This window comes from Ambystoma mexicanum, chromosome 3p, assembly GCF_040938575.1.
Source record: "Ambystoma mexicanum isolate Mex_15411 chromosome 3p, UKY_AmexF1_1, whole genome shotgun sequence".
NCBI classification, from domain to species: domain Eukaryota; kingdom Metazoa; phylum Chordata; class Amphibia; order Caudata; family Ambystomatidae; genus Ambystoma; species Ambystoma mexicanum.
Genome location: NC_090925.1, coordinates 733,101,347 through 733,116,611, shown reverse-complemented (window position 1 = coordinate 733,116,611; position 15,265 = coordinate 733,101,347). Strand labels below are relative to the sequence as shown.

At 45.5% G+C, this 15,265-nt stretch overlaps 1 protein-coding gene across 3 annotated transcripts in view; it reads right to left on the bottom strand.

Annotated features, from left to right (window-relative positions):
- Nucleotides 1–15,265, bottom strand: part of SLC5A2 (solute carrier family 5 member 2) — a 168,252-nt gene that overhangs the window by 89,633 nt on the left and 63,354 nt on the right. For all 3 annotated transcript variants that reach the window (XM_069651605.1, XM_069651603.1, XM_069651604.1), the window contains exons 2-5: nucleotides 6,361–6,432; nucleotides 5,728–5,832; nucleotides 5,387–5,446; nucleotides 298–402 (exon numbers count right to left, since the gene is read on the bottom strand). In XM_069651605.1, coding sequence (XP_069507706.1) covers nucleotides 298–402; nucleotides 5,387–5,446; nucleotides 5,728–5,832; nucleotides 6,361–6,432 — 342 coding nt within the window. The remainder of the gene's footprint in view (nucleotides 1–297; nucleotides 403–5,386; nucleotides 5,447–5,727; nucleotides 5,833–6,360; nucleotides 6,433–15,265) is intronic.

Below are 15,265 nucleotides of genomic sequence, written 5' to 3'. Positions count from 1 at the left end.
AAGAAGTTACTCATAGAAAACAGCACTTGTGCTCTCCCACAATATCTCTACGCCATCCCTCAGCGCTCTTAGATTGTCGCCAGCCTTCAGAACTTCTACACAATCCTCATGCATTACTACTCCACCCTCCAGCGCTCCTACACTACACCAGACTCTTATACCAACCACCACAAGCTCTTGCCCCATTCCTCCAGTGATTCCACACCACCCGCCTACATTGCTCAGGCACCCTTACTCAGTGCGCCCACGCAGAGGCTCTTGCGCGCCTCACAACAGGACAGGGCGACGTTGACGTACCGAGATCTTGGTGAAGATGTAAAGAAAGAGGGAGAGGACAGTCAGGTAGAGGCGGATCCGTCTGCCCCCAAATCGTTTCTTGAGGTACTGGGGCATAGTGATGACCTGCAGAAAAGAGACACGCAGAACATCTGTGAATGAACCTTTGAGGGGTTCTCTTGTGTTTCTGTTGAGAGAGCTCAATGCAATGCCAATACACCATCTAAAGTTTCCCCAGCATATTCCCTTTGTCTGCTATCCCCCAAACCTTTGTTAAAGAAAGTGGCTAGAGATGAATAGCATTGTGTGTGCCCTGTTCTCGATGTGTCTGTCTGTGTGGCTTGAGCGGATCTCCTTAAGTTCCGGAAGCTTCTCAAGACCCTCCTTTTCTCTTCTTTCTTCCCTCTCCCCCTCCCCAGCTAATGTCCCCCTCTCCCACATTTTGACTGGCGGCCTGGTTCCTTCTGAGTCACACGGGGCACCACGCCCTCCTTGCCCATTCTACCCCAGCCCTTTGTTCTCCCCTAACCACCGATCCAAACCTGCACTTACCCTACCGGGCTCCCTCCCCCTGTACTAGCCTGGCGGGGCCTACACCCCTACTGAGCCCGATCCTGTCCCGTCATCGCACTTAGAATGTGGACCCTCATTGCCTACACTCCCTGTTTCCCCTGGCACTTGACCACCTAGACGCCCCATATCATTCGCCTATCCCAGGGGCCCTCTTCCCCTTCTATCACCCCCAACACTTGGAGGCTCTCGACTCTTCCCTTCCCATTTTAGCATTAACAAATTCCACTCCCCTGCACTTCTTGTTACTGCACATGCACAATCCGAATGAGACAAAGTCTAGTAGGACCGTTTTTGTTATTCTTCATCCCTGTCCACCCCCCCTCGCCCCTTTAGTCTTGTGGCGCATTGAAACACCATTTGCTGTATAGGCGCATTACTAATACCCAATAAATAAATATCTTCACTCTATGTTCCTTGCTATGAGAGCCATTTTAGAATCTTGGCATTTAGTAGGGGAAAGAGAGCTGCACTTAAGATGGACGCTGCCTCATTCCTATTTATGGGGCTATGCAGTGTGTTTCCCTCAGGAAAAGGGGGTGGACCTGGGAACTTCTAGAGTGCAAAGCTCCCATGAGAGGGAACAGGGTGGTATCAAGGCTCAGAACAAAATCGGTTCTGGCTACAAGATAGATGGTTGGATCTAAGTGGAGGAAGTGTTGTGTCAGGCAGGAAAGAGGAGAACTGCATTATGCAAAACTTCAGATGATCTAGCAGCTAAAACTGAAATTATCTCGGAGAAATCTGTGGTAGCCTTGGCATTGTATCAGCACAAAGTCAGAAGTTATTTGCCGCCCAATAATACCAATAACACCAAGAACCTTATAACGTTTTAAAAGAATTTGACAGTTTAGCACTAATTACTCCAGTTGTGCACAAGATCATCAGAGAACGCAAAGGCCAAAGTGTAATAAGGTGATAAGAAACTCATAGAAGCTTATCATGAGAAAAGTTTAGCTTTCTTAAGGATTGAGTCCGTCAGTCCATCCCTGTCTCCCTCTCAGCATCGCCAACCACTTGTCAATTAAAGTCACAGACAGTCTTTGGGGATTGATATGCCTGGAGCCCTCCTTCTTGCCTTGGGTGATTGCTTGTGCTTGCGCTGCCATTGTCAGGAGGTTGCTCTCCTGAGGAAAACGCTCAGCTGGATTGGATTTGTGGGGCACCTGGGCTGTTGTTCACCTCCAGGCCTTGAAGATGCTGGAGCAGACCTTTTAGGATCCCAGAGTGCCAAAAGTACAGACCCTTTGGTTCTGTTGGCAGACTCAGCCATAGTCTCTGCCGGCACTGGAACAGAGTAAGTGCACTGCCAATTGGGTGTCCCGGGTCAGGGCCATGTCATCCTTCTCCTGACCTCCAGTGCTCTCTCCCCTTTCTTCCTTTTCCCCACTCTCTCCTCCTTGATGAGGGAAATGTTTGGGTCCTCTTCAGCTCCCTTCTTGGATTTCATCTCAGTCACGTGGTTGGGACTTCTCTATTTACTTTTCCTACTGCCTCTCTCCTCCTCGCTATGCAACTGCTCTCCTCCACCTCCCCTGTTAGGCTCTTCTCCTCTACTCTCTTCAGCTCCTTCAACTCCCTCTCTTTCTGCGCTAGCCCCTCCTTATCTTTCAAAACCTTCTCCTTTGATATCTCTCTCCCTCTTTGCCTCTCTCAGTTCCCTGATCCCCCCTTCTCCATCTCCAGCCTCTCCTGTTTTCAGTCAACTGCCTTCTTTCCCTCTCTCCCACTCTCTTTCCACATCCTCCTCAAGCGTCTTCTCTTGCAACTCCTGGTCCCTCCCAACCTCCTCTGTTCTTTATTTCTCTGTTTGCCTCCCTGTCTTCTCATGGTCGCTCAAAACTCCTCTCTTCCTGCCCATCCTCCTCCAACCCGTACTCCTCCACCTCTGCTCTCCCTCCTCCTGCTTGACGCCTCAATTCTGCCCAGCCCCCTCCTTGCTACGCTGATTTTCCAGAACTTTCTCACACTCACTTTCCACCTTCCAACCCCTGCACTCACCATTGCAGACTGGGAGCAGAACTGGGATCAGATGTTTCCCACTCTGAGTAGAGCCGGTGCATTGGTTCTTTGTGTTGGAAGCGGAAGCTGATTTGAACTCCCCTCCATAGTCACGTGCAGATCTGCGGTCTGAGCTCCCATTAGGGCCAGCTGCCATCTTGCTTCTCTAGTCTCTTCTGTCATTGCTGTGGTTTGGCCTCACACCTCTTGGTGTTCTAATGGTAAGGTTACATTGCGCTCAGGTGCGGCAGCCCCCTTGACTCACGGAGGCTCATGGAGCCCAGTGTTAGCAACACGTGTCACTTGAAAAGTTTCTCTGTCAAAACAATGCTGAACACTTGGTGCTGTGAGTCTGCGGGAACCCATACTTGTTGCTCAATCAGCGGGGGATACTATAATAAGTTTGCTATCAAAGTCTCTGCCACTGGTTTCACAAGTAATTATGCCCACCATCGACAGTGGCCACCCATGTAAAACACCTACACAGCCTAGGCACTCTGGGATCATATGATTGATAGTACAACTTTGGGGCAGATATTTAAAAAAACATGCACATGGGAAATAGTTTGTCTGTGGCTATGGTTCAATTACTTGGTTCTGCTAGTGGGTGTTACCACATGAGTTCGATCTTTAGGGGTTCTTCCTGAGGTCAATGGGGAGTTTCTTCAGGGGGAACCTAGGTGGCACACCCCTCCCAGGGTATTGTATGTTTGCTGGTGTCTGTCTACGCATGCTTTATATCAGATGTCCCTCTCCTGGAAACTTGGGACCAACTATTCTATCCCTACTGTACCCTGGGGTCTACTGGTTCCAACTGGTATGTAATGTTCTTAAGGTTGGTGATGGACTGGGGAACCCGGAGGGCCCTACCTCTAGCTCCTATGTGGCCTACATCATTGCACGGGTGGTGACTCATGGCCCCCATGGTCTTCCAGGTCCCATCATCCAGGCCACAAAATGGCACCTCTTTACAGAACTGATGTATCTGTCCCCTTCCAATTCAGAGAGTACTGTGGGTTTAAATGCTTCACTGGCTTCTTCATAGTTAGTTTCTCAGGTGATGCCACCTGCTGAAGACTGGAACTTTGTTATAGTTCTTACTTTCTACGTTACTCGAAAGAGAGAAAGAGCATAAATTGATATCGATGGAATGATCCCCTTTCTTTATCCGCGCAGGTATAGGGTGTTGGGGTGGACGGCAATGCCTGATTGGGCTCCAGGGATCAAATAGTTATGTTAGAATTCAATAGTCTCCAATCCATGCAAGAGGCTTTTCAAGGGCAAGTTCAAAACCCTCTGCATTGTCCACAAGTCCTTCTGGGGCCTGGGGCCTAAATACCTTCAACTCTCTCTTCCTAAATATCTTCCTTCACGAGCCCTTCGCTCATCCGTCTCCAACTCCCTCATGGTCAGCCGCTTCTCGAAGCAACGAGCTGGGGGTAGATCTCTCTCCGCAGCAGGGGCCTCCCTCTGGAACAGCCTTCCTGCCTCCCTGAAACTTGAGGAGAACCATCTCCGGTTCCGGAAGTACCTCAAAACCTTCCTCTTCGCTTCTGCCTTCTCTCTCCCTCTCCCCTGCTAAACCTGCTTAACTCCCCACTGAATTCTGCACTAAACCTGCATCTGGGCCACTCTCAGCGACCTCGGTCCAGGGCCCAGCCACTCTCCACTTTCACTGCCTCCCTAGCTCCCCCTGCACTGTGGGACTGTCACTGTATCCCTACAGCCCCCCTTCCCAGCACTTCTCAGCACTTGTTCTGCACTTACCTCGCACTTGCCACCAGCTGGCCCTTTTTATTTATTATTTATTATTTTATTACGCTACTTACCTTGTACTGCACTTCCCCCCCACCCCCTCCCCCTGCACTTTCTCCTTTTCCCCTTACCTCTGCACTTGCGCGATCTGAATGACACCTGGCCTAGTAGGATCGTTTGTCTGTCTTCCCCTTGTTTCCCTCCCTCCCTGCCTCGTCGCGCCTTGAAACACTTGTGTATAGGCGCGTTACAAATACCATATCATATCATATCATATCAAGTGTTGAACTGTAGCCTGAAACGAACACTCTTGATCACAAGTTATCCTGTAATTAAGCCGTACTTCTCAACTCACCCATTTTTGGAAAGCTTCAACCACCATGGAAAGGCCCAGGCCCTGCTGAGATGTAAGTGGGCTCCCTGGTCCAGCAAACCTTCATCACCCTCCCAGGAAACTGCCCATCTAGCTTAAGTGGGAACATCCACCAAAATGATCTGATTTCACACGCCTTGGAGACAAACCATGTTATGAGGTACAGGATTATCCCTCTTCACCGAGAAGTTCGTGTCTAAGATTAAAAGCAGCCTTCTATGTAGACCAGGATCTGGAGTTCATGAACGACTGTCAGCTGGTCTGCACCAGGAGGAACCCATTGGGCTTCCCTCCCGCCCGAGAGCACCACCACAGATGATGAATCCCCAGTCCAAAGCAGCACTGGGGCAAGAGACTCCTCGGGTATGAGTCCATATTTCTAAAACCTCCTTTCCGGTATGCAAGCCTTACCCCAGCCGTGAGATAAACAGGGACGAAGATCCAACCAAGGAGCAGAACCACAAACAGCGCCTGCAGGTGGGAAGAAGAACAGGGTTTAATGGCAGAGCCAGCAAAAGATAAGAGGGGGTGATGTAAGGGTGATAAAATGTGACAAAATAAAGAAGGAGTTGATGAGTGACAGAAGGGGTTAACAGAGCATAAATGCTAGCCAAGCAAGACAAGCGTATAGTGCGGGAAACAATAGGTTCAGATCTGGAAAGAATTGACAACGAGTGCATGAGCTTGATTGAGGGTTGAAGGTGGAGGCTGAAGATGAAGGGCCCGTTACAACAGTAAATAGCTGCTCATACATTCCACTCAAACCCTGCAACGGCCAATCCACTGGCAGCTCCAGTTCCCGCCAGGCCAACAAAGTGTCCGCTGCCAATGTTACTCGCAAACAGTGAGGCACCAACCTGGAAAAAAGAGAGACCATAATTGCAATGTCTTTGTATGCCGAGAGAAAGTGTAGGCAGGCTGTTGAAAGATATCGCTACCCCACTGTAGATTACAGGAGACTGTGGTTGGGCACAGAAAACTCTCTCTGTGGAAGAGAGGGATCTTGGAGGGATGTGACAGATGGCACCCATCAAGTAATGGCTAGGATTCTGGAACAGCCTTCTTCAGGAAGAGCAGAGGGTGTTCTGGGCAGGGGGTATAATTAGTACTTCTCCATTATCAGACAGCCAGGGATCAGCCCTGAGGAAGGTGGAAATAGACACATCCAGCAAGGATCCCATGGTACTCTTGGTAAAATAGCGACTCTAACAGTTGACGAATATTGCGTAGCACATGGCCATCTTCCGACTGTATATGTTGTGCTGGGCAGCTGAAGGCTATTTGTGTAGTGCTGATGCCCCTCTACCAAACATACTGTAGAACTTGCAAAAAATTGCCTGGGACAAAGGCCCATTTACATGACCCCAGCTACCTCAGATCCTTACCGGCCACCACACCATGTTTCTTCCAGCCAAGAAGTATCCCCCGACGGTTCCCCGGTTGGTGCGCCGCATGGACTGGAAGACATAAAAAAAGATCCTAATGCTATGGGAGCCAAAGAAACACTGAGGCCTTATGTGAGTACAGTGGCAAATGATTTAGTTTTCTAACCAGAGGCAGTTGGGTTGTGGGCCTTTCGGGCTTGAAAATGCAACAGATGCTTCTGGGATTTTAGGAAGATCTTGTCGAAACATTATCCACTGGCGAATTGAAATCGAGCATCAACAATTTCTAAGGAAGCGCTCCCTGCGCACCTTCAAGAGGCGCACCATGTGACATCATCATGCACCCATCCTTTCCTCTAGGAGAAACCGGTATCGGCTTGGTAGGCACCTCTGTGCGACATTCATGTGGTCTTCCCACTTGTTAAGGAGATTAGAGTGGGGAAGGGCCAGGGAATTAACTGGAGCATACATGGGTTACAATGTCTCAAAGTAATCCAGTAGCTCCGAATACAGGGACCCACTCCAACTATGGCCAGTCCATAATGAACCCAACCTTTGGCCTGGTCACAGCTTCACCATCCCCAGCAACACGAGCCAGGCAAGTCACCTCCCCCGCGGCAAGCTGGCATGCCTCTACCTTCGGTGCCACAACTCACAAGCAAATGCAGTTGAGATTGTCCTACAAATGTCCCATTTGACCTCCGCGCCCCAGAAACTGCATGGCTATTTTATCAAGGTAAGGTAACCTACAGACTTCGGTCTCCTGGGAGCGCTCATCCACTAGCCTGTGAAAAGGAATGGGGCATTTGTGTGGCCAAACAGAATGACAGTAAATTCAATCACGCCTCGGAGTACATTAAATGATCTTCTTCCTGGTGCTGTTGTTTAGGCCCACCCGGAAACAGCACCAACAGAGCATCCTGCCTCAGGGAATTACAAATGCAGAGGGGCGTTCACTATCATGCAGTTTCAATCAATAATTCTTTAAACTCAGTCAGGGGTCTTTTAGTTATATTTTAGAATTCACGCAGTTCACTGAAATACATTGGTAGCACAAATATCATAGAATAGCCGATTCAAAATCTTTTGAAAATCCTTTTTAAAATTCTTCGCGTGACAGATAAGGTCTGATTCTCAAAGATCTGAGTGCAGCAAATCTGAGAAGAATCTGTGCATTTCAGAGATGCACCTGCCATCTTAGGTCTGATTCACAAAGATCTGAGTGCAGCAAATCTGAGAAGAATCTGTGCATTTCAGAGATGCACCTGCCATCTTAGGTCTGATTCTCAAAGACGAACATTGGAGCAAATCAGGAGATGCCATTGATCAAATCTTTGGTGAATTGCATTTGCACACGAGCATCTCGGAGATGTTCCAGGCATATCCAGATGTGACCAAGTCTTAGGCATTGAGGTTTAAGGTAGTAGGTGTAAATCTTCGATGATAATGGGCATCGCCACGTTTGCTGCAATGCACATGTTTGAGAATCAGGCCCCTGAGTGCAAAAAAGCAGGCTACAAATGCAGTATAGGATGCAATCAATCTGTACACTTAAAAATTCCGTGGGCTGAACTTTCCTAAAGCAACTGAATAACGACAGTCCCAGGTCCCTCGTTAAATTCATTACAACAAGGTTTAAGTACAGGAGACGTCAGCAACCACCGACCGGTTTCAATCCACAAGTTTCTTGCTGGACTTTCTTCAGGAGGAAGAAGAAGTACTACACACTCATCGGTCCGTTGCAAACACCCGAAACTGAACCACTTGGTAAGACATGCACAACAGTGGGCTATTTGCCTGATTTATTTATTAATTTGTTTTTAATGACCCATATACTGCAGGCATCTGGGCACCTTGACAATATCAGTGCATCAGGCAGTGCAGTTATAAATCTGAATTACAAATGAAAATGTGTCACTGTTCAGTCAGGAGCTCACTTTCAGCCACACTGTCTATCTTGTTATTACATAGCACAGACTTCTGCCCCATGTGGGACAACAAGGTACTCAAGGACTGATCAATCTGCTGATATTTAAGTCACTGGTTTAGAAAGAGAATAGGAATGATGTAATGTTTGCAAAAGGGGATCTGTTTATCCCTTTCATAAGGAGTCAAAACAATACAGTTTCAGAGGGTTGCTGCTTGCGCAGAGAAAGAGCATTTAGAACATTTAGCAGGGCATGTTTTAGGTGTATGAAAACATTCCTGGGTAGCAGATCTAAGATGGCAGGTAGAATTGTGGCGATATCCCTTGCCCAACCCGTGGTGTGTTTGTAAGGTGACTCAAGAGGTCACACACAATCACCCATTGCATGATGTGCGAGATGGGGGTGTAATGGGGAGGATCCCCTGGTATCCCTCACAACACTCTAGGCAAGGGCTTCGGATCATCACAAGTGCCAACTAACAGGAGATGGCCCTTTCAGAGGGGTGCCAACTAACAGGAGATGGCCCTTTCAGAGGGGTACCACGCCAGGCTGGTTCAGATCACGCAGACGCTAAAGTCCCTTTTGTAAGGCTTCACCAACGAATGCTTTAATAGAATATGCCTGTGGTTCTCCAAGGCAAACAGAGTGGCCCTCAACTGAAGAGCAGAAAGTGAGCAGACAGCTGGCTTCTGGGTAAGCAGCACTACCCCCACTGGCGAGGTTCTGAATATGCGTGCTACAGTTGTAGGTCAAAGGATTCAAAAAAAGGATCGAATTTTTGGGGTAAAAACACCCTTTTAAAGCTACACTAGAGCAAAAAATATATATATATATATTTATTTTTTCGATCCTTTGGTTTTCGGTCGAATGCACTCGACCCTTTTGCTTTCGACCCCTCACAAGCCTGCTAAAGAGAAAATCAAAATGGAAGACCATCCTCTTGTAGGCTCAGTCTGCGCACCACGTAGTGTAAATAAGGTGATACATGTAGGTGAAAATTACTCATGGTTTACTGCTAATGAACCCTGCTCTCACATTAACAATGAAAACACATGCACAGACACTTGATTAGAGACCTGCCTCAGGGCTAGAGGAAGAGCCATATATAAAGCAAGAGGTGCCACAGTGTGGACGTTTGCAGGAGACGAGCAGGAAGGTGGAGGCGAGGTTGAAGGTGCAGAAGAGTCTTGTCGTGAAGGAGAGATTGAAGGTCTGGAAGTGCTGGAAGAGGGAGGAGAGTTTTAAGGTGGATGAGGGGGTGGTGAAGCAGTGAAGGTTGAAGGTGACAAAGAGCTGCAAGTAAATTAAAGCTTAAAGGTGCAGAAGGAGGTGGTGAAGCAGGAGAGAAGAGTCTGTAAGAGTTGGAGGTGCACGAGAAAAGAAGGGAACAATAGTGGAGAGATAACGGGTAGAAAGTATGAAGAAGGAAGTGGTAGAAAGGAAGATGAGTGGGGTGCACAGAGAGCTAGTGGAGAGTTTGAAGGAGGGACAGCAGAAAGAAAAGACAAAGGGGTGAGGAGAGCTATCAAAATGTTTGAACAAGGAGGTACAAAGAGAAGGGCTGGAGGGAGAAGAAGAGAGGTGGCAATTTAGAAGAAGGGCGTTGACCAGTTTGGGGAGAAGGTGGTGGAGTGTAACCACAGGATGGAGGCAGGACCCAAGGAGTTGGATGGAGAAGTAACATCAGTGGAGGAAAGAAAGGGAAAGAGAGAGTAGGAGGAGAGATAGACTTACTTGGAGACTCGGCCAGCATGCAGTGAGGGCAAGTCACAACTTACATCAACAAGTTGTTTGGTGCCCAAGGCAGAGCATTGAGGAGACTAGCCCAAAGTCAGAAAGTGGGTCAGAGGACAGGACAAGCCTTAGGACCCTAAGCACAAGTGAATGCCATTCTGGGGAGCAGGAAAGTAAAAGCGGGTTGGACAGATGTAAGCTCATGTCTCTATGGCAGGGAGAAGATCAGGAACCCACTAGAAGCCCCAGAGACCCACTGTTCCATCCCCATCTCCAGGAGAAGCAGAATGCATTGACTTATACCATATTGACTGTTATGTTGCTTGGGACTTGGAACCAACCATAGAGATAGCTGAGGAGAACATTCTGTTTAGAATTTTGGAAGAAGGAGCAGTAGGGAGATATTCAAGACCTATAAACAGTGTGCCATCTTGACTAGCCAATCAGTTGGACAGGAAACTATTAACAGCATTAACCCTGGTGCTACGAAACGTGTGGAGTTCTAAGTTGCATGAGGCCACCATCAACTAAGAGCACACACAGGGAGGGTCCTGATCTGGGAAAAGGTCAGAGGGAGAAGTACTGGATGGTATTTATGCAGGTTCATTTGTTTTCCTCAGTTGACTTGTATAATTTTAACACTTTCCCTCCCACTCATTTAGTTTCTTGTATGAACATAATGAAGTTGTTCCTAACTCTGCATCCTTTTTGGATTGCGTTTCCCACAACCCTTGTGATATATGGTGTCAGAATTGGGATAATCTTTTTAAACACATGGGGCACTCAACACTTCAGTTAAAGTGGCTCTGTAGAGACGATAGATCTTCTGTGGCCACCTCCCCACTAAGCCCTAGTCATAAGGACCCCTCCTCTTCTTCAGGCGCAACTCTGGTCTATCGACAGTCAGAAGAGTCTTCTTTATGTTAGAGCGCCACAATATTTTTAAAGCTATTTCTTTCTTTCTTTGATTCAGACATCAACTGGGTCATGTATTTGTTCAGTTTCTTTTTTTATTATCTCTTCCATACATTAAATATAATCATCTAACAATAAATTGCAGATAAATAATAATAAAACAAAAGAGAAAGTTGTGCAAGAAGGCTCATACCCCATAGAGAACGGAAATCGGTGAAGCCTCCGCATCATCTGAGCAAACTCTGCTATGTCTGTTTTCCAAAAAAGAGGCAATCCAGGAGACAGCCATAGGTGAGAAGTTAGCAACCTCGCCAGTCTAGAAGTCTGAATAGAAAGTTCGATCAAGTCGAATGCAGCAGACTGGTCCAATGATATTAAAAGAGAGAGAGAGCCCTTGTCGAGCCGCTCCCATAATCTAGACTTCAACTCAAGAAGAGAGGTCTCAGTACCGAATTTTGCCTAAATCCAGATTGGTGGGAATTCAAGATGGGGTACAAATTTAGGTTAACCCGAGATCTGGACATATGCAACCCTATCTAATATTTTTAGCAAGAAGGGGGTATTAGAAATAGGGCAATAAATCAAGGGGTTATCCCCTGGGATCCCTGTTTTTTTTTCAAAATGGGAGTAACCATAGTTTGTTTCAGGTCATCGGGGACCTTGCCCTCATACAATGAGGTGTTTACAAACGTGTAGATTGCTTTTAAAAGGGATGAAGTGCATGTTTTTATAATCAGAGAGGAGCAGGAATCCCCTCTGCAGCGAGTTGCCTTGAGCTGTTTGATGACTTTCTTGAAGGCCTCCTCTGATATAGGTTGAAAATTAAATTGTGCTACTGCCGGATTGCACAAGACAGGCTTCTGAGGACCACTATTCACCAACAACGGTAACGCTTTCTTTTTTTTTCAAACATCGCCGATCTAATGCCCAGGAGTTTTTTTTGCAAACCATCTTGTATTTGCTGACACCAAATGGCATCCCTTAACAAAAATTAACAAAAATTGGTCGGCTGGGAGCGGGACTATCTCCTGCTCTTTTAGGATTTTGATTTTTTTTTAACGTTTATCTGAGCACTAGCAATTCTGATATTATGGAAATTCTTTTTTGCTTCCAAGATGGCAGATTTATAAACCTTTACTAGGTTTTTATAAGCTGTTAGGGAAACTGTACCCGGGGATAATTTCCAAGTATAGAACGCCTTAAGTGTCAAAGCTTTTTGTTTTCGAAGCTCTGCCGTAAACCAGGGTTTACTTTTATTTTCTTCATTGTTTTGTTTTTTTTGCTTCAGGGGAGTTTAGATGTTAGAAATGTTAGACATATTTAAAGATAGGCAGGTTGACATAACCTGAAGTGGAGTAGCTAACAAAAAGCTGAGACAGCTATCTAATAAACGTTCAATGTTATTCAACGTAAGACGTTTTAAGTTACGTGACTGAAAATAAACTTTCTGGCTGTTCCTAATTTTCAAAGGAAACAGTACTGACAGAGAAAAATGCACAAAAGTGTGGTCTGACCACAAACAAGGCATAATAAGAACATTATGACAGATAACATTAAGGACCGCAAGCCAATCCAAAGTATGGCCAAGCACGATGGGTGGGTACAGCCACTTGCTGTTCAAAGCCTAGGTCAGAGAAGGACTGTTGTAACTCAGAAGCGTAGTGATCCTCAGTAACACCTAGCCAATGGTTAATATCTCTCTGAATAATGAAGCGAGAGGAAGGTTTGAGAAGAGGTAATACAAGATTGTTAAGAGCCTCTGCCCATCTTTTGTTCAATGAAGGGGGCCGATATATGAAGATATATGGGGAGAATATTAATAGTCGATTCCGCATTCATGCTAATTTTAATGTAAAGGGAATGTATACCCTCTACAATATGGCCTGGGGATTCCCATATGGAGAGGGATTCTTTAAGAATAAAGGCAACACCCCCACCTCTACCCTCCAGTCTATCCTTTCAGATCATAACATAGCCTGAGGGGATCGCTAAATTAAGACTAGGATCAGCAGTGCTGGAACCCCAAGTCTCCGTCAAAGCACATACGTCCAGATTGTTATGTTCTATGTAGTTGGCAATCTCTCGGGCGTGGCAATCTCTTATATTCCTCTCTCCTCAACCAAATCCCAGTCAATTGTTTTGAGCTCCAGATTTTGAGCCCTAGAGGTTCTATAGGCAATGCATAAAGAAGTGGGGACAATGGGCATCCATGTCTAATACCTTGTGCAAAGAGAACGAGAGTGGGGGTCATTAGCCCATTTGTGATGACCAAAGTCCTTCGGGTGTTCATACTGTATTTTGAACATGTGCAGAAAATATGCCCCAATGATGAAACTAGCCAAAACAGCAGACAAATAATCTCATCTAACCTGGTCAAAGGTTTTTTCAGCATCAATGGATAAAATAACATCTCCAGGGTAAGCCAGTTTAGAAAACACATGCAAGAGCCTTTTCATATTATTGTTTGAATGTCTACCTGTAATAAATCCTGTTTGACCAATATGAATTAATTTCAGCAAGATGTGTTCTAGCCGCATGGCCAAACATTTGGCTGTAATCTTGACATCTGTATTGATAAGTGAAAAAGGTCTGTAGGGACAAAACACTGTGGATCCCTACCAGGTTTAGGAAAGACTACGATATTAGCCTCATACTTGGAATATGGGAAAGTGTCCCTTTCAATTGCCTTTCAATTGCCTTTGTCAGAAACCATTTGGTAGACAGTTGTTCAGCCCATAGTTTATAGAGATCAATAAAGATTCTATCTGGTCCTGCGACCTTCTCCCACACCAAGAGGAAACCGCTTTCCTGATTTCTGCTGACAAAAGTGGCTTATTAATAAAGTAGAGATCCACACTAGATATCTGGGGGAACTCTAAAATTTCCAAAAAACTCCAGAAGTTGTGGCAATGATAGGGAAATAGGAGTATATAGTTGAGCATGATAATCGCAAAAGCAAGTGTAAAGAGCCTGATCTGTTGTAACCCTGGCATTTGTCTATTTCCACATGTGTCAATGAATTCTGCCTGTCGATGACATTGTAATGAAAAATACTAAAAGCCTCAATGGTTTGGCACCTACCTCAAACAATGTTTGAGCCTGGTTTTTAAAATATGTTTTGCCATGGGCTGTAGTAAGTTCTTTGAGTTCATTATGTAGATTTAACAATTTATACAGAATGTTTGTATCACTTGATCATGTATGTAATTGCTCTACGTTTGTAATCTCAGAGAGAAGGTTTGTTTTGCTTTGCCTCCAAGCTTTAACATTGCTAGACCGAGCCAAAATGCATTGCCCCTAGAGGAAGTACTTACAAGCAACCCAGCAATAATATGTATTGTAGTTGTTCATTATATGTAGTTGTTATGTATAGGCACGTTATAAATGCCATATCATATCACATCCTAGTTCGATTTCTTTTTTTTAGTATAATAAACCCAACGACTTGCTTTATATGCAAACACAATTAAAGCATCCAACCAAGATTAAAAACAAACAGAAGTAGCAGATATTCAATTAAGTCAAAACAGGAAATGAAAAGCAACTTTCCTAACAATAGTTATACACTATCAACCCCCTTAATCTCCTAAATTATGCAGAATATCCTTGATGTTAAGCCAGAATTTGCTTAGATGATAAATTAATGGGATATCATTTGCCATCATGTAATGATCCCATAGCCCCTCTGCGTTAGCATACAGTTGATCCCAGACATTGAAAAGCCTAATGGCCTGCAACGTAGCTGTAGTAAGTGTAGAGCAATAACAAATGAAATGCCTAGCCGTTTCAAGGCAGTTTTCCTTACACAATCTAGAAAGTCACTTTTTTCCAGGTCAAGCCGGGCACCTATATTGTCAAGAGTCAAATTAAATTTGACCCCACAGATATTCCATTCTAGGAAATTCCTTAACATATAAGGGTGGGGTCAAAGGGACATCCAAGCCCATAATATAATCACAGCTAGTGCACTTAGTTGCAAGGTCAACCCATTTTTGCTCTTTGTCAAGTGCAACTAGAGGCTTTTTTTTAGGGTTCCATGTCATTTATTGGTCTGTAATTGTATCCCCGTCACTTTAACATGCACATTCCATCGAAAATGCTCATTGTTTTTTGGGGGGATTCCCCCCTTATTCCCCCTCCCACGCTTATTTTTGGCTATTGCCTACATGCCCAAACCCTTATCTGCCCTTTCCCACCCCGCCCCCTAAAGAATTCGATGAGTATTTTCGATGGAATGTGCACGTTAAAATGCCAGGGGATGAAAATGCAGACGATGAAAGGATGTTGTACCTTTTTAGTTGCCTTTTAAATATAGTTAAAGTGGTGAA